This window comes from Emys orbicularis, chromosome 7 (assembly GCF_028017835.1).
Source record: "Emys orbicularis isolate rEmyOrb1 chromosome 7, rEmyOrb1.hap1, whole genome shotgun sequence".
Lineage (NCBI taxonomy): Eukaryota > Metazoa > Chordata > Testudines > Emydidae > Emys > Emys orbicularis.
In genome coordinates, this window is record NC_088689.1 from 98,738,709 (window position 1) to 98,760,923 (window position 22,215).

Genomic DNA, 22,215 nt, shown 5'->3' on the forward strand with positions numbered 1-22,215 from the left:
AGGTGGCAACAGGCCGTGTGTCGCTGTGTTTTCGGGATTTGATCTGATTTGGTAGGGACTAAAGGTTGATAAAAGTCAGTTTTAAACCCCAAACTGCACCGGAGCTTTCTCCTCCTAAATGCTGCATAAATCCGTTTAACATCCAGCCGCGCACCTAACACCTAAACTCTACTAAACTGTGTAAATAGCTCTCTGTGCTACCTAAATCGACTAAACCATCAACCAAACCCCCCCCAAGCCAGTTAATTTTGATCCAACGCTTAACCACTATTTGACCTCTCTAAACATGCTAACCTCTGACCTTTGACCTTCCAGATGGTGTTATATGTCTCTCTCTCTCTCTCTTATTTGATTTTATCTTTTTTTTTTTTTTTTTCCTTTTAACCGTCTGCAAATCTCTTCTCTAAACTCTTTAAAGGGAACAGTGATAATGAGCGGCTGGCGATTGCTAGGCAGAGAATTCCGTATCGGCTCGGTCGAGTAGTAGATGAGTGGCTACTCGACAAAGGTAATTAACGATAATTAATTGCGGTTAATTAATAAAAAAGATTTAAAGGTGCAGAGCTCTCCCGCTGCCGTCCCAACCCTCTCCTCCACCTCCTCTTTAGAAAGCATCTTGTCCTAGGAGCTTAATTAAAAATTGGTGGTGGGATTTGGATGGTAAAAGAGGGTGGATGCATGATTTCATTGGTCACCGAGAACTTGATATGGCTCGGTTGGTTATGACAGATGCAGCCTATCCTTTCCCCAGCTCTCGGTATCTTGGGTTTGGGTTACAGATTTATGTAACATTATTAGTTTTCTATAGATGAAGGGAGACTGGGGTTAGCCTGATTCACAGCTCCTGCAGGGGGTCAGCAGAACTAGCCTGTGGGACTCACTGCTCCTGGAGGAGGTCAGTGGGGTTAGCCTGTGGGACTCACCGCTCCTGGAGGAGGTCGGTGGGGTTAGCCTGTGGGACTCACCGCTCCTGGAGGAGGTCGGTGGGGTTAGCCTGTGGGACTCACCGCTCCTGGAGGAGGTCGGTGGGGTTAGCCTGTGGGACTCACCGCTCCTGGAGGAGGTCGGTGGGGTTAGCCTGTGGGACTCACTGCTCCTGGAGGAGGTCGGTGGGGTTAGCCTGTGGGACTCACGATTCCTGCAGGGGGTCAGCAGAACTAGCCTGTGGGACTCACCGCTCCTGGAGGAGGTCGGTGGGGTTAGCCTGTGGGACTCACGATTCCTGCAGGGGGTCAGCAGAACTAGCCTGTGGGACTCACCGCTCCTGGAGGAGGTCAGTGGGGTTAACCTGTGGGACTCACCGCTCCTGGAGGAGGTCGGTGGGGTTAGCCTGTGGGACTAGGGCCGGCTCCAGGCACCAGACGAGAAAGCACGTGCCTGGGGCAGCACATTGTAAGGGGCGGCATTCTGGCCAATCTTGGGGCGGCACATTCCGGCCGCCCTGCTGTGGTTATTTTTTTTGCTTTGGCAGCCCGGTCCGCAGCTCCGGAGCCCTCAGCCGGCTCCCTGTGCTCCGCCAATCCCAGCCCAGCCCTGCAGGGGCACAGACCCCGGCCCGGGGGGTCAGGAACTAGCAATCCCCGCTGCTCACCGTGCCGCCGGGCTCCCCGGGACACGCCACTCCCCGCTGCCTGCACCGGCTTCTGCCTCCCGCGCCGCTCTGAGACCGGCCCAGCCGAGCTGTCTTTAAAGGAGCGGCTGAGCCAGCACCTCCTGCAGCCCCCGGGGGCTCCGCCTGCCCTCTGGGAGAGGCACCCCAAGGCCGGAGGGGGGAGCCCCTCTCGCCCAGCTGCGAGACGCCGCCCTTCACCCCCCTGCGAGACGCCTTGACCACCTTCCACGTGCTCCCTGCGGCTGCCTTTTTTTTTTTTGCTTCGGCAGTCCGGCCGCCCTTTTTTTTTTTGCTTGGGGTGGCAAAAAAGCTAGAGCCGGCCCTGTGTGGGACTCACCGCTCCTGGAGGAGGTGAGTGAGATTAGCCTGTGGGACTCATTGATACAGATTATTTTAAGCAAACATAACTCTTCAGGATTCCAGGCAGTTGTGAGTTGCAGAAGAATAAATACTGCAGATCAGCAAACAGATGGAGCCTGACTCAGAGAGACACAGGGAGGGGTACTGTATGGGTGACAGAGAGGGTTTGCTATTTCTCCCACAGTATGGTGGGGGTGCAATACAGGGAGGTTCTCAAACCTACAATGCAGGGGTCGAGAATGACAGATATTAGTGAGAGTTATTTTTCACTGGCTCCTGGAGAACTTGACTGAGATCAGGGCCCCATTGTGCCGGGCGCTGCAGGACACATGCTCCCTCTCCCAAAGACTTACAGTCTAAGTAGGCTAATGGGAATCAGAGGCTCAGAGACTTGCCCACAGTCAGCGACAGAGCCAGAGCCAGGAATAGAACCCAGAAGTCCAAGGTCCCACTCTTGTGCCCTACCCACTAGACTACGCCATCTGTCTTGGCTAGAGAGACAGTGAAGGGCATTTTGCTGTTGACTTTAATGGAGCCAGCATTTCATCCTGTATCTTCAAACAGCCAGAATCCCTTCCTAGAACTCTGGGAATTTTTTCACCAGCTTTGTAACTGACTCGACTTTTCATAGCACAGGGTCACACACTGTTCTCTCTCCGGGCTGAGCTCTGTACCTTTAATGCTTAAACTCAGTTGGGGAAAAAGCAAAACAAAAAAAAGTAATTTTAAATCTTCTTTTAACCAGCTAATAATATGCTTTTAACACAAACCGAACGCTAAACCAGTCTTGTAATGTATTTTAAACCGATAAATTCAAAATGTCTTTTAATAACCAATTCTTAGCACGTTTTTCTAACTGGGATAAGCATCTAAATGTATCTTTTAATGTCTGTAACTTGATTGTTTAAACAACCAACAACAACAACAAAATCAGTTAAAGGGACTTTAACAAGTTAATTTATTTAAAACAAAAACTGAGAGATTTATAGATCTATATTTATATACACCTGGATGAACCAAAAAAAATAGCAAAACAAGATTTAACCCTTTGAGTAGTATGGGCTTTTATGTGTTGATTTTCCACTTTAGATGCTAAATTTCTTACCTTCATCTGGATTATATTTGGAATTTTAAACTGATTTTAAAAAGTCTCTCTCTTACCTTGTCCCCCTGCCACACACATACAAGGACACTCGCAACACATTAAAATGAGATGAACACCCCACCCCACTCCACCTCAAGAGATCTGAGTCTGGAAGAACTTATCAAGTTTTAAACTCTGACCCTCAGCTGATGTAAATGGATCTATGGCAGTTTACACCAGCTGAGGTACCAGTCCAAGTGGAATGGAAACTTCTGCCAATTCGAGTTGCTTTGTGAGCAAAATTCCCCCTGGTGCAGAAATCCAGCATAAGACTTCTGCTCCACTCAATTGGATTTAAGTGATGCATAAGCAAGGGTGAATTTCACCCTTTAGGACTAAACCACACTTTTTTTATTATTATTTTAAAAGCCTTTGGGATGGGTTGTTTTTAAAAAGAAATCAGGCAAGAGGGGGTTCATCAGATCTGTGCTTAAATGGACACTGTAGCATCTAAAGAAAAGATTAAATCTCCCACTTCTGCAGAACATTCTTAACTCTTGCTAGGGGGAGGGGGGAGCTATATTTCTTATATCTGATTTCATCATTGATGCCCTACGGTTAACTTTTTTTTACTTGGCACTTCAATCAATGAAAAGAGACTGGTCAGTTTCAAGCCTGGATCTCTAGTTAGTTTCACAATTGTTTTTAGTGACTTTCACCTTCAGGGCTAGCCCAAGGCTGCAACATTTGGGTTAGGAAAGAGCAACAGGGTCAGCTCACTGGGTTATCTTTTGTTATCTTGGGCCCAATTTTCCTCTCACTTACACCAGTGAAATGCCATTGACTTCATTTGCAGTGATCAGGAATCCTGTGTCCAGTTCTGGTGCCCTCCTTTGACAAAAGATGATGGAAAAAGTGAAGAGGGTGCAGAGAAGAGCAGCAAAAATTATATGTGGGCGGAGGAAAAAATGCTGGAGAGTGAGAGATTTTAAGAGCTCAATCTGTTTAGCTGATCCAAAAGAAGAGGAAGAGGTGACTTGGTTATGGTTTACTGGGAGAAAATCCTGGGTATTTTAGCCTAGTGGAAAGAGGCAGAACCAATGGCTGGAAATTAAAGCCAGACACATTCCACTGAGAAACAAGATGCACATTTTGTCCAGGGTGGGCAATTAACCATTGGAACAAACACCCCAGGGCAGGATGGCTGCCTCTCTGGAAGATGCTTTAGTCAAACCCAAGTGATTGGGATCTTTGCAGGGTTAGCTTGGCGACATTCTCTGCCTGTGTTAGACAAGGCAGCAGAGATGATCTAATGGTCCCTTCTGGCCTTGAAAGCCATCAATCTATGAAATATTTGTACTGCTATAGCACCTAAGAGCCCCCAGTCATGGACCAGGATGCCACTGCACTAGGCAGTGTACAAACACACAGCCAAGAGACAGTTCCTGCCTCATAGAGCTCCCAATCTGAGTCCAGTGTTTTCAGTTCTTTTCAAAATCCGGCTGCTTATTGTGGTGCCAAAATGCAGTATTGCCAGCTCGGGGCGGGGTCAGAAATCATGAGATTGGCTTAGAAATCATCACTTTTTTAAAAGGAGAAATTTGGGATTCTTCTTTGTTTGCCTTCTGCATTTTGAGTCTCTAGGACTCACATTTTCCAGCTTTTTCTGCCCCCTGCAACAAGACAGTGTGTCCTACTGGGCAGAGCACTGGACTGGGACTCAGGGTGTCTGGGTTCGCCTCCCGGCTCTGCCACTGGCCTGCTGTGCCTCAGTTTCCCCTTCTGTAAAATGGGGATAAGACCCTCCTTTGTAAAACGCTTTGAGATCTGTGGAGGAAAACTAGGTAATAATTTAAAAAAAAAAAGTTTTAACACTTCCTGTTTTAAGAGAACAGAAATTCTCACCTAATCCCATGATTCCTGGAGCTGGGGCTTTCAGGAAAAACACCAGATATGATAATATCCCGAGAGTTGTCACAGCTGAGATCTAATCCTCTTTTATACTAGTGTAAGCGAAAAACAAATTGAGCCCACTGTTTGCAGTGGAATCCTTCAAAAATAATAATTATCCCATAAATACTCCAGCAAGTTTTTTTTTTTTTTTTAAGCTTGGGTTTATTTTTAACACCAACGCTGAGCGTTGCAAAGTTGCCCGAGGGTGTCGAGACATCCAGATTCCCCTCTAAACGAATGGGAATCAAGTGTCTCAATCATCTTGGCTGAAAACACCACAGCTGAGAGCTATGTCTCAGGAGGGGATCTAACCAACAGTGTCACTTTAGCCCTTTGATGACTGATTATAAAAGATTTTGCCCTTGGGGGCCACGTGTGCTGGGGACCGGGTGAATTTGAAAAGGCCATCTTACAAACACAAGGTCCCCAAGGTTCGAAAGCTGCCACAGGAGTTCGGGTGCCTCCTGCATTTGCAGATGGTCCCTGCAGCAGGAGACTTTGTGGGCTCTTTAAGCATTGAACAGCCTTGTGATGGAAGCGGGTGGTAGCTTCCCAACCATCCTGGGGCTGGATTTCCAAGGGATCGGCACCGACAAATCAAAGCAGGATTCTTCCAAAGCTTAGATCTCCTTTAGATCTGAAATAAAGGAGTCTGATTTCTCCCCGCTCCCCCAACGGGCTTTGAGCTCTTTTGAGTCAGGCTCCCAACATTCGAGACCTTGGCTGGCCCTCAGGGACCAGTGAGGGGTGGCCATGAAGGAGGTCATCACCTGCCATGCTGTCGCAGTGTCCTGCCATGCCTACTTGTAAGACATGGCACCAGTGCTCAAAGGGTTAAAGTTCTTAACGGGCTGCACTGGAGGGGCCAGGGATTTAAAGGTCAATCAGGTGGGGGCTGGCAGTCACCTGGTGTCACTGCGAGTGTGGGTGGGTGTGAGGAAAAGGAGTTTGCCCTAGATTGGCACATCCCCACACACACCCATCCATGCCCCCTCAGAACAACAGGGGCAGCAGCATCTTTCGGGGTTGGGCTCCAAATGTGGAAAATTTCCTCTGAATCAGGGCTGATCACCTGCTCCCTGGAGTTGCTCAGCCAAACGCCATTTCGTCAACCAGCTTGTTGAGTGCCATTGTAAGCGACTTCGAGGGTATTTCATTCTGGGAAAAGTTGGAAATTTTGGCTTTTTGGTCTGACAGGGGATGGCAAAAATAGTCAAAATCTCACATCGTTTTGCAGGATGGAAAATCCTGCTGTTTTTAAATATTGTCCTTTCGTTTCGGTGCTGGATCCTCCCGCAAAAAATCACTGAGCTCTCGAACTCTATGTACCTTCCCAGCCAGCTGTTTGATCCTCTAACCTGCCAGCCAACAGATGAGACATGAAGCCTGGAGCAGCTAAGCATCCCATTAACCAAGTGTCTTCTTGGGCTCCCACCCTGGCTGTGGCCTGGTGGAGAGCGCAGAACTGGTGCTCAGGATACCTGGATTCTATTCCTGGCTCTGCTGCTGGGCGACTTTGGGCAAGTCCACCTTTCCGTGCCTCGGTTTCCCCATCTGTGAAAATGTAACGCACTTCGAAAGTGCTGCAGCGGAGCTTGGCATTCCTATGGAAGGAGAGCACACGCGGCCCTTGAGCGGGCCTCGCTCAGCCACATCAAAGCAGCGACCCTCTTCCTCCCGACACCCCACTTAGAACAACTTCAATGAACAATGCAGTGGGTTCTTGAGCACCACCTACTGGCACATTAACTAGCTGCATAAGTACAGGCATCTCTCAGGGCACTCTCATAACAGGGTCCCAAGCTGCTCACCCCTTGGGAAGAGCCCAGCCTATTATAACAAGTCAGACAACCCTCATTTGGAGAGGGGATGTGCCTCCTTCCCTGCCAGCTCTTCCTCCTTCCAAGGACAGCACCGACCAGGCCAGCTCAGGTCAGAACTGGCCCCAAACCTCATCCCCGAAAGCTCCAAACAGTCCAGACTTGAGATCTGCACGTCGTCCGCGCCCTTCTCCTCCTTGTTCAGCCCAAGGGCTCACGGGAGGCTGCTTCTGTGCAAATTCACTGCTGAACAGCGAGGTGGGGCACGGAAGACATCAACTTTGAGGGAGCTTCCCCTGCCAGGCAGAGGGGTGCTGGCAACTCCTGCCATGCATGCAACACCTGCAATGGTGTTTTCTATCTCCAGCTGTCAAGCCCCACACACACCCTTCCTTCCTTCCATCCCCCCATCCATCCATCCGTCCCCTACACCCCCTTCCTTCCATCCCCGCACACCCCTATCCATCCATCTGTCCAACACTCCCCCTTCCATCCGTCCCCTACACCCCCTCCCTTCCATCCCTGCACACCCCTATCCATCCATCTGTCCAACACTCCCCCTTCCTTCCATCCCCGCACACCCCCTGCCTTCCATCCCCACAAACCCCCTGCCTTCCTTCCATCCCCACAAACCTGCTTCCTTCCTTCCATCCCTGCACACCCCCTCCATCCATCTAACACTCCCCCTTCCTTCCTTCCATCCGTCCCCCACCCCCCTTCCTTCCTTCCATCCCTGCACACCCCCATCCATCCATCTGTCCAACACTCCCCCTTTCTTCCCCACAAACCCCCTTCCTTCCATCCGTCCCGCACGCCCTCTTCCTTCCATCCGTCCAACACTCCCCCTTCCTTCCATCCCCGCACACCCCATCCAGCCATCTATCTGTCCAACACTCCCCCTTCCATCCCCACAAACCTGCTTCCTTCCATCCGTCCCCCACACCTCCTTCCATCCCTGCACACCCCCATCAATCCATCTGTCCAACACTCCCCCTTCCTTCCTTCCATCCCCGCACACCCCATCCAGCCATCTATCTGTCCAACACTCCCCCTTCCGTCCTTCCATCCCCACAAACCCTCTTCCTTCCATCCATCCAACATGCCCCCTTCCTTCCATCCATCCAACACGCCCCCTTCCTTCCATCCCCGCACACTCCATCCATCCATCTGTCCAATACTCCCCCTTCCTTCCTTCCATCCCCGCACACTCCATCCATCCATCTGTCCAATACTCCCCCTTCCTTCCTTCCATCCCCGCACACCCCCATCCGTCTGTCCCCCACGCCCCCTTCCTTCCATCCCCACACCCCCTCATCCATCCATCCCCCATGCCCTCTTCCTTCCATCCCCACACACCCCCATCCATCCATCCCCCACACCCCCTTCCTTCCTTCCATCCTCAAACACCCCCATCCATCCATTCCCACACACACCATCCATCCATCTCCCACACCCCCTTCCTTCCTTCCTTCCATCCCCACACCCCATCCATACTAACAGACCCCCATCCGTCCCCACACACCCCCTTCCATCCATCCCCACACACCCCCATCCATCCATTTGTCCCCACACCCCCCTTCCTTCCTTCCATCCCCACACATCCCCATCCATCCATCCCCACACACCCCCATCCATCCATCCGTCCCCCATGCCCCCTTCCTTCCTTCCATCCCCACACACCCCCATCCATCCATTCGTCCCCACACCCCCTTCCCTCCTTTCAACCCCACCCATCCCCATCCATCCCCACACACCCCCATCCATCCATCCGTCCCCCATGCCCCCTTCCTTCCTTCCTTCCATCCCTGCATTCCCACACACACCCTTCCTTCCCTCCATCCCCACACACACCCTTCCTTCCCTCCATCCCCACACACCCCCATCCATCTCTCTATCCCCATACACACACCCATCCATCCATTTGTCCCCACACACTCCCTTCCTTCCATCCTCACACACCCCCATCCATCCGTCCCCTCACACCCCCTTCCTTCCTTCCGTCCCCACACCCCCATCTTTCCCTCCATCCTCTCACACACCCTTCCATCTGTCTGTCTCCACACACTTCCTTCCTTTCATCCATCCACACGCCCGCCCTCCCCTCCATCCATTACCCCCGACACACCCATCCGTCCCTCTGTCCCCACACACACACCCTTCCTTCCTTCCATCCCCTCATACCCCTCCATCCATCCCCACACTCCCATCCGTCCTCACATGCAGCCATCCATCCCCCATACACGCCTCTCTGTTTATCTATTATTTCATTCACTAGTCAATTCATCTGGTTGACCCATGTCTCCCCGCACACACTCCTAGCCAGCAGCTCAACCACCCCTTCAGCACCAAGCCATCCCCAACCCTGTCCCGGTCTGGTGCCTGCTGCACTCACAGTAGGTCCGGCCTTTCAACTCGCCGCACTAACCAGAGCCCAGTCTGGCAGTGCAAACCCTGGGGTGGGCTTTGGTCTCAGTGCTACAAGGAGAAAGGCACTGGGAAGAGACCAGCCCTCTCCCCTCAGAGCAGTACTCCATGCCCCCCTGCCTGTCGGTTTGTGGGGAGACGCCTTTGTGGGCAGCCTAGTTCCCCCAGGCCACCCCTTTGTGGGACTAAGACTAAATCGGACAGCACTAACTTCCCGCTCTTGATTTCTGGCCTGTGCCCTGGGTGGCTCTGCTGCTGCAGCCTGAACCCAGCTGTGCCGCCCCAACCTGCGCTCAAACCAGGTGCCCAGAGATTGGGAGAAATGCCCCAGCTTGTGGTGGCTGATTCCAAGCAGGGATCCATCGTTGTAAAGCTTCACGGCTTGCCACTTGAACTTCTGTCATCAGCCCTGACTGAGAGGGGAGAGCCCCCTCTAGTGAGCCCCTGCCCCACTTCCTTGGAGGCCTGACTTTCAGCACTGCTGATCTTTGGGAGATCAGGCTGGGTTGCTGGGCACAGGGGCGCTGCCCACGCGGGATAAGGAGCAAGCATCCCGGGACAGATTGTCTGTACCAGCGTCCCTGAGGGATAAAATGCAGGAAGAGATGGAGGATAGCAGAGAAGCAAGCAGGTCTGCCTCAGAATAATGCTTCCCTGGAGGCTTTTCAGCCAGTGTGGTAGCACCAGCTGCTCCATTAGGCTGGCTTGCTCATTCCCCTGGGGGACACACACACACACAAACCCTTCTCCTGCTGGCACATCAGCTGGATTTAAACTAAGCCCCAACAAGGGTCTCATGCCTCACAGATGAGTTGATGCTTCCCCTTTTCACAAGCGTCCCGAGGTTGGTGATCATCAGTATTCACAAGCGTGACAAGTTTGGTGAGGCTCTGTTTGCAAGCGGCATGAATTTGTTAACCCTCGGCCTTCACAAGCCTCACAACTTTGCCAGGCCTCACACCTCCCACCAGAGCAATCACAGGGGGTTGGGGTGCAGGGAGGGAATCCAAGACAAATTTAACCCAGGGCAGTATTGTGTGTGCGTGCACACATCCGGGTGTAGGCCCTTAAAAAAATCCAGGTGGCAAATAAACCACATAACAAATAAGCTCTTTAAATAAGCAACAAACAAACCAAACAAAAATCCATCTAACAAGAGTGAAAACTAATTAACGCGCTAAACTCCCCCAAACTCAGGGAAAAACAAATGACTTGCAGGAGTCCGGGTGCCGATTTCTTAACCCCGAGCAAAAGAAAATTAAAACAAAAATAATCCTGTTTTCTAAAAAACCCAAGAAGCTGAAACTCAGAGGGTTAAAAACCTGCCGATTTCCAGAGTATTCATCCAAAGCCGAAGCTGTTGTAAAGTCAGAGCGTTAACCAGCTGATAACGGTTCAGTAAGAGCCATCTGGAGTCGGTTTTGCTCACAACAGAAGGTCCCTTTAACAATCCTCCTCTCGTCTCTTTTTTTAAAAGGCGTCTTTGAAGGCGGGAGGGAGCGGGGAGAGAGCGTGATGGCGGGGGGGGGGTGGAGGGTTGGCCAGGATTTGTTTTCTAAACTGCTCTGCGCCACCTGGATGGCAGCTGGGACGTGGCTAATGAGAGGGGGGGCAGGGGCAGGTTGGAAGGCAGAGCAATTTGATGGCACTGCTTCTGTCCCCGCATGCGGCCCCCAGATTTAGATCAGCTGCCGGTGCTCCCCCCAAAACACATCCCAGCTAGCACCTGCCTGTGCCAGCCCAGTGTGGGCAACTAGGCCGGAATCCCACTTACACGCATGGGTCCCCCTTGCTCCTCCAGCCAGCTCTGCATCCCCACACCCCATGGGCCCAGCCCCTCCCCACGAACACTTCCTCAGCTCTTCCCCCTCAGAGACACATACCTTTCACCAGCCCCTCCCCACACAGCCCTCCCCCATAGACACACAGCCCTCACCAGCCTCTCCTCACATCCCTCCCCCTAAACACGTACCCCTCTCCAGCCTCTCCTCACACAGCCCTCCCCCAAAGACATATACCCTTCACCAGCCCCTCCCCACACAGCCCTCCCCCATAGACACACAGCCCTCACCAGCCTCTCCTCACACCCCTCCCCCTAAACACGTACCCCTCTCCAGCCTCTCCTCACACAGCCCTCCCCCAAAGACACATACCCTTCACCAGCCCCTCCCCACACAGCCCTCCTCCATAGACACACAGCCCTCACCAGCCTCTCCTCACATCCCTCCCCCTAAACACGTACCCCTCTCCAGTCCTTCCCAACACACAGCTCACAAGCCCCGCCCGCTTATAGACATGTACCCCACTCCAGCCGCTCCCCCCATAGACACATACCTCTCTCCAGCCGCTCCCCACGCACACCTCCCCAGTCCCTCCCCCATAAACATATACCTCTCCTCAGCCATTCCCCACACACAGCTCACCAGCCCCTACCCCATAGACACGTACCCCTCTGTAGTTCCTCCCCACGAACATTTCCCCAGCCCCTCCCCCCACAGACACGTAGCCATCTTCAGCTCCTCTTCACACACACCTCCGCAGCCCCTCCCCCTCATAGACACGTACCCCTCTCCAGCCCTCCACACACACACCTCCACAGCCTCTCTCCCCATAGACACGTACCCCTCTCCAGCCACTCCCCACACACACCTCCCCAGTCCCTCTCCCCATAGACATAATACTGTCCATCCCCTCCCCCATACACACGTACCCCCTCTAGCCCCTCCCCCATAGACAAATACCCCTCACCAGCCGCTCCCCCCATAGATACATACCCCTCTCCAGCCCTTCCCCCCATATACCTCACCAGCCCCTACACCATAGACGCCTTCCCCCCTCCAGTATCAGAGGGGTAGCCGTGTTAGTCTGAATCTGTAAAAAGCAACAGAGGGTCCTGTGGCACCTTTAAGACTAACAGAAGTATTGGGAGCATAAGCTTTCGTGGGTAAGAACCTCACTTCTTCAGATGCATCTGACTTGCATCTGAAGAAGTGAGGTTCTTACCCACGAAAGCTTATGCTCCCAATACTTCTGTTAGTCTTAAAGGTGCCACAGGACCCTCTGTTGCTTTTTTCCCCCTCCAGTTCCTCCCCATGAACACTTCCCCAGCCCATCCCCCTCATAGACACGTACACCTCCCCAGCCACTCCCCACACACATCTTACCAGTCCTTCCCCCGTAGACATGTACCCCTCGCCAGACCCTCCCCACACACACACCTCCACAGCCCCTCTCCCCATAGACACATACCCCTCGCCAGCCACTCCCCACACACATCTTACAGTCCCTCCCCCCATAGACACGTACCCGCCAGCCCCTCCCCACACACACACCTCCCCAGCCCCTCCCCCCATAGACATGTACCCCTCTCCAGCCACTCCCCACACACACGTCCCTCCATGGACACATACCCCTTGCCAGCCCCTCCCCCCATAGACATGTACCCCTCTCCAGCCACTCCCCACACACACGTCCCTCCATGGACACATACCCCTTGCCAGCCCCTCCCCCCATAGACACGTACCCCTCTCCAGCCACTCCCCACACACACGCCCTCCCCACAGTCTCCTAGGTGGGCAGGTGTGTCTGGCTCCTTCCCCCTCAGCCTGGGCAGCTGCACTGCAGCCTTCTGTCTGACATGTGGGGAGGAGGGGCTGCACAGCTCTGATGCTGTGAACTCCTGGGCCAACCAGCTCATGCCCCAACACTGCCCCTTCACCGCACACACTCCTTCCCCATTAGCTGACCAGACCGGAGCCAGCACCCTGAGAGGGGAAGGGCCTCGTGTCCCATTCCCCGCCACCATGAGCCAGTCATTCCACCCTTCCATCTCCTACAGTTGGGCCAGATTGGAGCTGGCACCCCCTAGAGGGGAAAGGCCCCATATCCCATTATCAGCCAGAGGGGATCTAACAATTCAAATGTCTGGGTTGTGCCCAGCGCCTCTCTGTGCCTGCACGTCTCTCGCTCCTCCTCTGCTCACTGTCTCTGTTCCATGCAGGGGCTGTGAATGCAGAAATGGGTCCCAAGGGTCTGGAAGGGAAAGGGGGGCAGTTTGGGAGGGAAGGTAGATAGATAGATAGATAGATAGATAGATAGATAGATAGATAGATAGATGAGTGAGTATGGGGATGAATGGGTGGAGCAGGAGTAGGGATGGAGGAGGTGGATGGATGGAGGAATGGGGGTGGATAGATGTAGGGTGTGGGGGGATAGACGGAGGGGTGTTCAGGGATGTTGGATGGGTGGAGGTGTGGGAGATGGAGGGATGTGGGGGCAGATGGAGGGGCGGGGAGGTGTGGATGGAGAGGTGGGGGGATTGGGTTGGGGGATGGAAGGATGTGTCTGCGGACGGATACATGGAGGGTGTGGAGGGATAATGGTGGGAGGAATGTGGGAGAGGTTGGGGGGTGGATCAATGGGGGATGGAGGGAGGGAGGTGGTGATTGGGGGTGGATAGATGGGAGGGGTAGTTGGGCAGATGGAGGGGGGATGGAAGGAGGGGATGGATGGATGGAGGGGATGGAAGAAGGGGTGTGTGGTAGGGGTGGGGGGAAGGCGGGGGTTGGATGGATGGAAGGAAAGGAATGGAGGGAGAGGGTGGAGGGGTTGGAGGGCATGGAAGAAGGGGGTGTGGTTGGGGATGGAGGGAAGGAGGGAATTGCATGGAAGGGGGTGGTGGGGATGGAAGAAGGGGGTGTGGTTGGGGAAGGAGGGGGTTGGATGGAGGGGATGGAAGAAGATGGGTGGTTGGGGGTAGAGGGAGGGGTGTGTGACAGCCCGAAGCCATGTGCAGGTGCGTTAGAAGCCAGTGCAGGGGTTGGTGGCTGGCAGGGAGTGAAGTGGGAGGAGGAAGTGAGAACGTGGGGCAGGGGTGTCGCTGTGTCCCCCAGTCAGGGCAGTGGCTGGGGGACCGCTGCTTTCTGCAGCCCCTGGCTGGCTGAGCTCTGCCTCTCTCCTGGCCCACCATTCACTCAGGATCTTTCTTTCTCTGTTTATTCTTCCCTCCCCTGCCACCCCCACCCTGCGACTCCATCCCTCCTTCCCCCCATGGGCTTCACCCCTCCTCTTTCTCCCTTCCCCACCCTGACTCCCCTGCACCCCGTCTTGGCAGGTCGACAGCTGACAATATTTAACAGCCAGGCCGCCATCAAGATCGGAGGCCGGGATCAGGGCCGCCCCTTCCAGGGCCAGATCTCAGGGCTCTACTACAACGGGCTCAAGGTGCTGTCCCTGGCGGCCGAGAGCGACCCCAATGTGTGGGTGGAGGGGAACCTCCGGTTGGTGGGTGAGGTGCCCTCCGTCATGACCACCGAGACCACTGCCACCACCCTGCTGGCCGACATGTCCACCACCATCATGGAGACCACCACCACCATGGCCACCACCACCACGCGGCGCGGCCGCTCTCCCACCATGCGTGACAGCATCACCCAGGTAAGTGGGGGGAAGGAACCAAGGGGGGGAGGGAAGAGAGGAAGGTGAGGGGGAGTCTGGTACCCAGGGGAGGGGAGATGAGAAATTGAGCGGGGGTCTGGTACTCAGGGGAAGGGAGATGGGAAGGTGCGGGGGTCTGGTACCAGGGACAGGGGCAATGGGAAGGTGGGTGGGGGTCTGGCACTCAGGGAAGGGAGATGGGAAGGTGTGGGGGTCTGCTACTCGGTGGAAGGGAGATGGGAAGGTGGGGGGGTCTGGTACCCAGGGAAGGGAGATGGGAAGGTGGGGGGAGTCTGGTACCCAGGGGAGGGGAGACGGGAAGGTGAGGGGGGTCTGGCACTCGGGGAAGGGAGATGGGAAGGTGGGGGGGATCTGGTACCTGGGGGAGGAGAGATGGGAAGACGGGGGGAGGGCTGATAACTGGGGGAGGGATATGGGAAGGTGGGGGAAGGTCTGATAACTGGGGAAGGGAGATGGGAAGGTTGGAGGGTCTCGTACTCAGGGGAAGGGAGATGGGAAAGTGAGGGGTCTGGTACCAGGGGCAGGGGCAATGGGAAGGTGGGTGGGGGTCTGGCACTCAGGGAAGGGATATGGGAAGGTGTGGGGGTCTGCTACTCGGTGGAAGGGAGATGGGAAGGTGGGGGGGTCTGGTACCCAGGGGAAGGGAGATGGGAAGGTGGGGGGATCTGGTACCCAGGGAAGGGAGATGGGAAGCTGGGGGGGGTCTGGTACCCAGGGGAGGGGAGACGGGAAGGTGGGGGGGATCTGGTACCTGGGGGAGGAGAGATGGGAAGATGGGGGGAGGTCTGATAACTGGGGGAGGGAGATGGGAAGGTGGGGGGAGGTCTGATAACTGGGGAAGGGAGATGGGAAGGTTGGAGGGTCTCGTACTCGGGAAGGGAGATGGGAAAGTGAGGGGTCTGGTACCCAGGGGAATGAAGATGGGAAAGTGGGGGGGGACTGGTACCTAGGGGAAGGGAGATGGGAAGGTGAGGAGGGGTCTGGTACCCGGGGCAGGGGAGATGGGAAGGTGAGGAGGGGTCTGGTTACCTGGGGAAGGGGAGATGGGAAGGTGGGGGGGGGTCTGGTACCCGGGGAAGGGGAGATGGGAAGGTGGGGGGGGGTCTGGTACTCGAGGGAAGGGAGATGGGGAAATGGGGGGATCTGGTACCCGGGGAAGGAGAGATGGGAAAGTGGGGGGTCTGGTACCCGGGGAAGGGGAGATGGGAAGGTGGGGGAGTCTGGTCCTTGGGGGAAGGGAGATGGGAAGGTGGGGGGAGTCTGGTACTTGGGGGAAGAGAGATGGGAAGGTGGGGGGGTCTGGTACTCGGGGGAAGGGAGATGGGAAAGTGGGGGGGGTCTGGTACCTGTGGCAGGGGAGATGGGAAGGTGGGGGGGGTCTGGTACCCGGGGGAGGGGAAATGGGAAAGTGGGGGGGGACTGGTACCCAGGGTAAGGGACATGGGAAGGTGAGGAGGGGTCTGGTACATGGGGCACGGGAGATGGGAAGGTGGGGGGGTCTGGTTACCTGGGGAAGGGGAGATGGGAAGGTGGGGGGAGTCTGGTACTTGGGGGAAGGGAGATGAGAAGGTGGGGGGGGTCTGGTACCCGGGGAAGGGAGATGGGAAGTGGGGGGGTCTGGAACTCGGGGGAAGGGAGATGGGAAAGTGTGGGGGTCTGGTACCCGGGGAAGGGGAGATAGGAAGGTGGGGGGAGTCTGGTACTTGGGGGAAGAGAGATGGGAAGGTGGGGGAGTCTGGTACTTGGGGGAAGGGAGATGGGAAGGTGGTGGTGTCTGGTACCCGGGGAAGGGAGATGGGAAGGTGGGGGGAGTCTGGTACTTGGGGGAAGAGAGATGGGAAGGTGGGGGGTGGGGTCTGGTACCCAGGGGAAGGAAGATGGGAAGGTGAGGAGGGGTCTGGTACCTGGGGCAGGGGACATGGGAAGGTGGGGGGTTTCTGGTACCCGGGGGAGGGGAGATGGGAAGGTGGGGGGGTCTGGTACCCGGGGGAGGGGAGATGGGAAGGTGGGGGGGGGTCTGGTACCTGGGGGTGGGGAGATGGGAAGGTGGGGGGGTCTGGTACTCGGGGGAAGGAAGATGGGAAGGTGGGGCTGGGGCTGGTACCCGGGGGAGGGGAGATGGGAAGGTGGGAGGTCTGGTACTCGGGGGAAGGGAGATGGGAAAGTGGGAGGTCTGGTACTCGGGGGAAAGAAGATGGGAAAGTGGCGGGGGGGACTGGTACCCAGGGGAAGGGAGATGGGAAGGTGAGGAGGGGTCTGGTACCTGAGGCAGGGAGATGGGAAGGTGGGGGGTCTGGTACTCGGGGGAAGGGAGATGGGAAGATGGGGGGAGGTCTGGTACCTAGGGGGCCTGTATGGGGATTTTGGGAGTCAGGCAAGATGCAAGGGGACTGGGGGGGGCTGGCTTTCCTATCCTGTATCCCCATCGCCTGCACTCCCCCAGAGCTGACAACTCCCAGGTAAGCCAGGGTTCCGGTGAGATGCCAGGGGATGCCTTGAGGTCTAGTCTCCTGTCCTGACACAGTTGCAGGGCTCACTGCCCTGCTGTCCCGCTGCCTGGTCTCTGAATGCCCCCCTTGTCAAAGATCCACAGGCTCGGGGCTGTACCCCTGCTTTGGAACAGTCTCTTGGAGGAAGTGCCAGACCCCAGGGCTCTCACTCTTCCTCCAGGGCAGGCCACAAGGCCTCCTGCCTGCTGAAACTCACCCTTTAGGGTCCAGCCCTCCTGCTTCCCCCTGAGCTCTGCCCAGCGAGTCCAGCTGAGACAGGCTCCTGGCAGGGCCTTGGCCACCCCTCAGGGGCTGATGCCCCTCAGCCGGCATTTCCAGTGACCCTCGAGCAGCATCCCCAGGGCAGCCGGTTTATTAGTCACCTGGCGCCAGCAGAGGCAGCCTGTGGCTTAGCACAGAGAGCTGAAGGTTAAAGCACAGTCCATTCTGCTCAGCCCAGAGCCCGGCCCCGGGGTCAGGCTCTGTCTGTCTGTCTGCCCGCCTCGGTCTGTTCCCAGGTGGGAGCTGCCAGCTTCCTCCAGCAGCCAGCGCTTCTTCCCCAGCCCCCCCTCCAGTCCTTTCTTCTCCACCTGGGGTCTCAGCTCAACTTCCCTGCTGAGAGGTGGAGAAATCCATCTCCCTCTGGGTCCTTGGCTGCTCTAGGTGGCATTAGCCTGGTGATCAGGTTTGCCATTCTCTTCTTGGATTTGCCATTGATTTGGGGTTGGTTGTGACTCATTCAGGCTCAGACAGCAAGGTGACATTCAAACCTATGTCTGCCAGCCTGCCCTGAGAGCAGGCAGTCCTTTCTTCCCCATTGGGGAGCCATGCAAAATACTGGGTAAACACATAGGCTTCATAAAACTGTTACAGAAAATTCCCACTTTGTCACTCACCCTCATGGACCAGGCCTCCTCCAGACCTTTACCTCTCCTGGGGAGACGGCAGCACACTGCAGATGAACCATGCTCCCCCGCAGATGCTTCCTTGGGAGCCTGTGGCCAGAGATACACAACACCCAGATAGCTTTCTGAAACCAAAGTGGTGTGCAGCTAGCAAGAGGTTCAATGCATCGGAGATGAAAGATGTTTACAGTCTGCACACGTGTCTATCTGGAGCTTGTCTACACAGGAACGCTAAGCCGGATTGAGGGAGTGGGTGAATTGAAAGCGGACTAGCTATTCCTGATTAATTCTGTGTGGGGAGGGGACACTGATTCCAGATTAAGAACATCCACAGATACAAACCCTTACCAGCCCCTTCTCCCCCAGAAAACTAGGCAGGGCTAGTTTCTCCAGACGCACTTGATTTGGTCCCCCTTAAAGCCCTGCTAGGATCTTTTGTTCTCCCGGGTCTGCTCTAGTCAAACCAGGAAGACTGGAGCTGGAATCCTCAATGCTAACAGACTTGACATGTTGTCCCTTAGCAAGATGGGAGCACTTGGGGAGAAGTGGCTTGGTGGAGCTGTTCTCTGCCCATGCCCTGATGCTGTCCAACCCGCTAGTTCTCATGGGAGACTTCAATCACCCTGATATCTGCTGGGAGAGCAATACAGCGGTGCACAGACAATCCAGGAAGTTTTTGGAAAATGTAGGGGACAATTTCCTGGTGCAAGTGCTGGAGGAACCAACTAGGGGCAGAGCTAGCAAGAGATGGGAACCTGGGAGGCAGTGACCATGAAATGGTCAAGTTCAGGATCCTGACACAAGGAAGAAAGGAGAGCAGCAGAATACGGACCCTGGACTTCAGAAAAGCAGACTTTGACCCCCTCAGGGAACTGATGGGCGGGATCCCCTGGGAGAATAACATGAGGGGCAAAGGAGTCCAGGAGAGCTGACTGTATTTTAAAGAATCCTTATTGAGGTTGCAGGAACAAACCATCCCGATGTGTAGAAAGAATAGTAAATATGGCAGGCGACCAGCTTGGCTTAACAGTGAAATCCTTGCTGATCTTACAAGAAGTGGAAGATTGGACAAATGACCAGGAAGTAGTATAAAAATATTGCTCAGGCATGCAGGAGTGAAATCAGGAAGGCCAAATCACACTTGGAGTTGCAGCTAGCAAGAGATGTTAAGAGTAACAAGAAGGGTTTCTTCAGGTATGTTAGCAACAAGAAGAAAGTCAAGGAAAGTGTGGGCCCCTTACTGAATGAGGGAGGCAGCCTAGTGACAGAGGATGTGGAAAAAGCTGATGTACTCAATGCTTTTTTTGCCTCTGTCTTCACGAACAAGGTCAGCTCCCAGACTACTGCACTGGGCAGCACAGCATGGGGAGGAGGTGATCAGCCCTCTGTGGAGAAAGAAATGGTTCGGGACTATTTAGAAAAGCTGGATGAGCACAAATCCATGGGGCTGCATCCGAGGGTGCTAAAAGAGTTGGCGGATGTGATTGCAGAGCCATTGGCCATTATCTTGGGGATCGGGGGAGGTCCCGGATGACTGGAAAAAGTCTAATGTAGTGCCCATCTTTAAAAAAGGGAAGAAGGAGGATCCAGGGAACTACAGGCCAGTCAGCCTCACCTCAGTCCCTGGAAAAATCATGGAGCAGGTCCTCAAGGAATCAATTCTGAAGCACTTAGAGGAGAGGAAAGTGATCAGGAACAGTCAGCATGGATTCACCAAGGGCAAGTCATGCCTGACTAACCTAATTGCCTTCTATGAGGAGATAACTCGGTCTGTGGATGAGGGGAAATCAGTGAATGTGTTATTCCTTGATTTTAGCAAAGCTTTTGATACGGTCTCCCACAGTATTCTTGCCGGCACGTTAAAGAAGTATGGGCTGGATGAATGGACTATAAGGTGGATAGAAAGCTGGCTAGATCGTCGGGCTCAACGGGTAGTGATCAATGGCTCCATGTCTAGTTGGCAGCCGGTATCAAGCGGCATGCCCCAAGGGTTGGTCCTGGGTCCGGTTTTGTTCAATATCTTCATTAATGATCTGGAGGATGGCGTGGACTGCACTGTCAGCAAGTTTGCAGATGACACTAAACTGGGAGGAGTGGTAGATATCCTGGAGGGTATGGATAGGATACAGAGGGACCTAGACAAATTAGAGGATTGAGCCAAAAGAAACTTGATGAGGTTCAAAAAGGACAAGTGCAGAGTCCTGCACTTAGGACGGAAGAATCCCATGCACTGCAACAGACTAGGGACCGAATGGCTAGGCAGCAGTTCTGCAGAAAAGGACCTAGGGGTTACAGTGGACGAGAAGCTGTGTCAACAGTGTGCCCTTGTTGCCAAGAAGGCTAACAGCCTTTTGGGCTTTATAAGTAGGGGCATTGCCAGCAGATCTAGGGATGTGATCATTCCCCTCTATTCGACATTGGTGAGGCCTCATCTGGAGTACTGTGTCCAGTTTTGGGCCGCACACTACAAGAAGGATATGGAAAAATTGGAAAGAGTCCAGCGGAGGACAACAAAAATGATTAGGGGTCTGGAACACATGACTTATGAGGAGAGGCTGAGGGAACTGGGATTGTTTAGTCTGCAGAAGAGAAGAATGAGGAGGGATTTGATAGCTGCTTTCAACTACCTGAAAGGGGGTTCCAAAGAGGATGGATCTAGACCAGGCCTGCACAACATGCGGCCCGCGTGGGCTCACTGTGCAGCCCGTGGGGGGTGAGTAGGCAAGCTGGAGGGGTGGGGGGCTGAGGAGACGAGCGGGCGGGCAGTGGCGGGGGGGCAGGTGAGCCGGCGGTGGGGGAGGGGGGCTGAGTGGGTGAGCCGGGGCAATGGGGGGCTGAGGAGGCGAGCGGCGAGTCGGTGGCTGACCTGTTCTACTGATCTGGTCTGGCTCCCATCCCCTCTCCAAGGGTTGCAGCTGTCTGGAGGTGCTACCTTCCACGCCTTCTTCATTCACACCTCATTCATTCAACAGGGCAATTGATTACAAAGTGGGGGGAAGATCTTATTTTACTTCTAGCAAAAAGACATTTTTCTTTTACCTTGATTATACTACCTTAGGGGCCAGCTATAACATATTACCAAGGTTCAATACTGCTGTTTCAGCAGGGTGACGCTGGGGAAGGAGGGTTTTTTTCCACGGGGCAGGCAGCGCTGGGGGGGGTTGTTTTGGGGGGGCTGGGCGGCGCTGGGGGGGTGTTTCGGCAGTGCGGTGGGGGTTGTTTCTGTGGGGCGGGCGGCGCTGGGAGGGGGTGTTGTGTTTCGGGGGTGGCTGGGGGGGGATTCAGTGGCGCTGGGGGGGGGGGTTCGGCGGGGCCGGGGGGGTTCGGCCCTCAGCTGTTTTCTTTGGAGTAATATGGCCCTCGCCACTTTACGAGTTGTGCAGGCCTGATCTAGACTGTTCTCAGTGGTAGCAGATGACAGAACAAGGAGTAATGGTCTCAAGTTCCAGTGGGGGAGGTTTAGGTTGGATATTAGGAAAAACTTTTTCACTAGGAGGGTGGTGAAGCACTGGAATGGGTTACCTAGGGAGGTGGTGGAATCTCCTTCCTTAGAGGTTTTTAAGGTCAGGCTTGATAAAGCCCTGGCAGGTATGATTTAGTTGGGAATTGGTCCTGCTTTGAGCAGGGGGTTGGACTAAATGACCTCCTGAGGTCCCTTCCAACCCTGATATACTATGATTCTATGACTCAAACCAATCTGTGCCTTCAGGCCGGGCAGGAAACGACTTTTCTGTCCCATGGGGCTTTTGGCAATCATGTGCATTTGTCCCCGAAGAAGTCAAAATGTGGACAGTGCACAAACGAGGGAAAACCCGTCAGTTGGGGAAATGGAAATCGCTCAGCAGAGGAGACAGGTTCTGGAGCAGCCTTGTGGCGGCGTGTGGCTCTCCGATTTGAAGATGGAACTGGTTCTGGTTTTGACCCAGATTCTCTGATGGCGGTGCCTGCAATAGCAGGGTCTGGACTCGGTTATCCAGGGTCCCTCCCAGCCTTGTGGTTTTGATTGGTTTTCCTTCTCTTTTGTAACCTTAGGTCTGAATTAAGTTAATTTGGAAATGGAAATTCATTTTGAGCCAACCCCCCGAATCTTTCTAGTTCACAAGTATCAACC

The 22,215-nt window shown here is 54.6% G+C and overlaps 1 protein-coding gene across 1 annotated transcript in view; it reads left to right on the top strand.

Annotated features, from left to right (window-relative positions):
- The window catches only part of NRXN2 (neurexin 2), a 293,562-nt gene that overhangs the window by 251,084 nt on the left and 20,263 nt on the right, over positions 1-22,215 (top strand). Inside the window, exons 19-20 of the mRNA XM_065408659.1 lie at positions 419-508; positions 14,367-14,689. Coding sequence (XP_065264731.1) covers positions 419-508; positions 14,367-14,689 — 413 coding nt within the window. The remainder of the gene's footprint in view (positions 1-418; positions 509-14,366; positions 14,690-22,215) is intronic.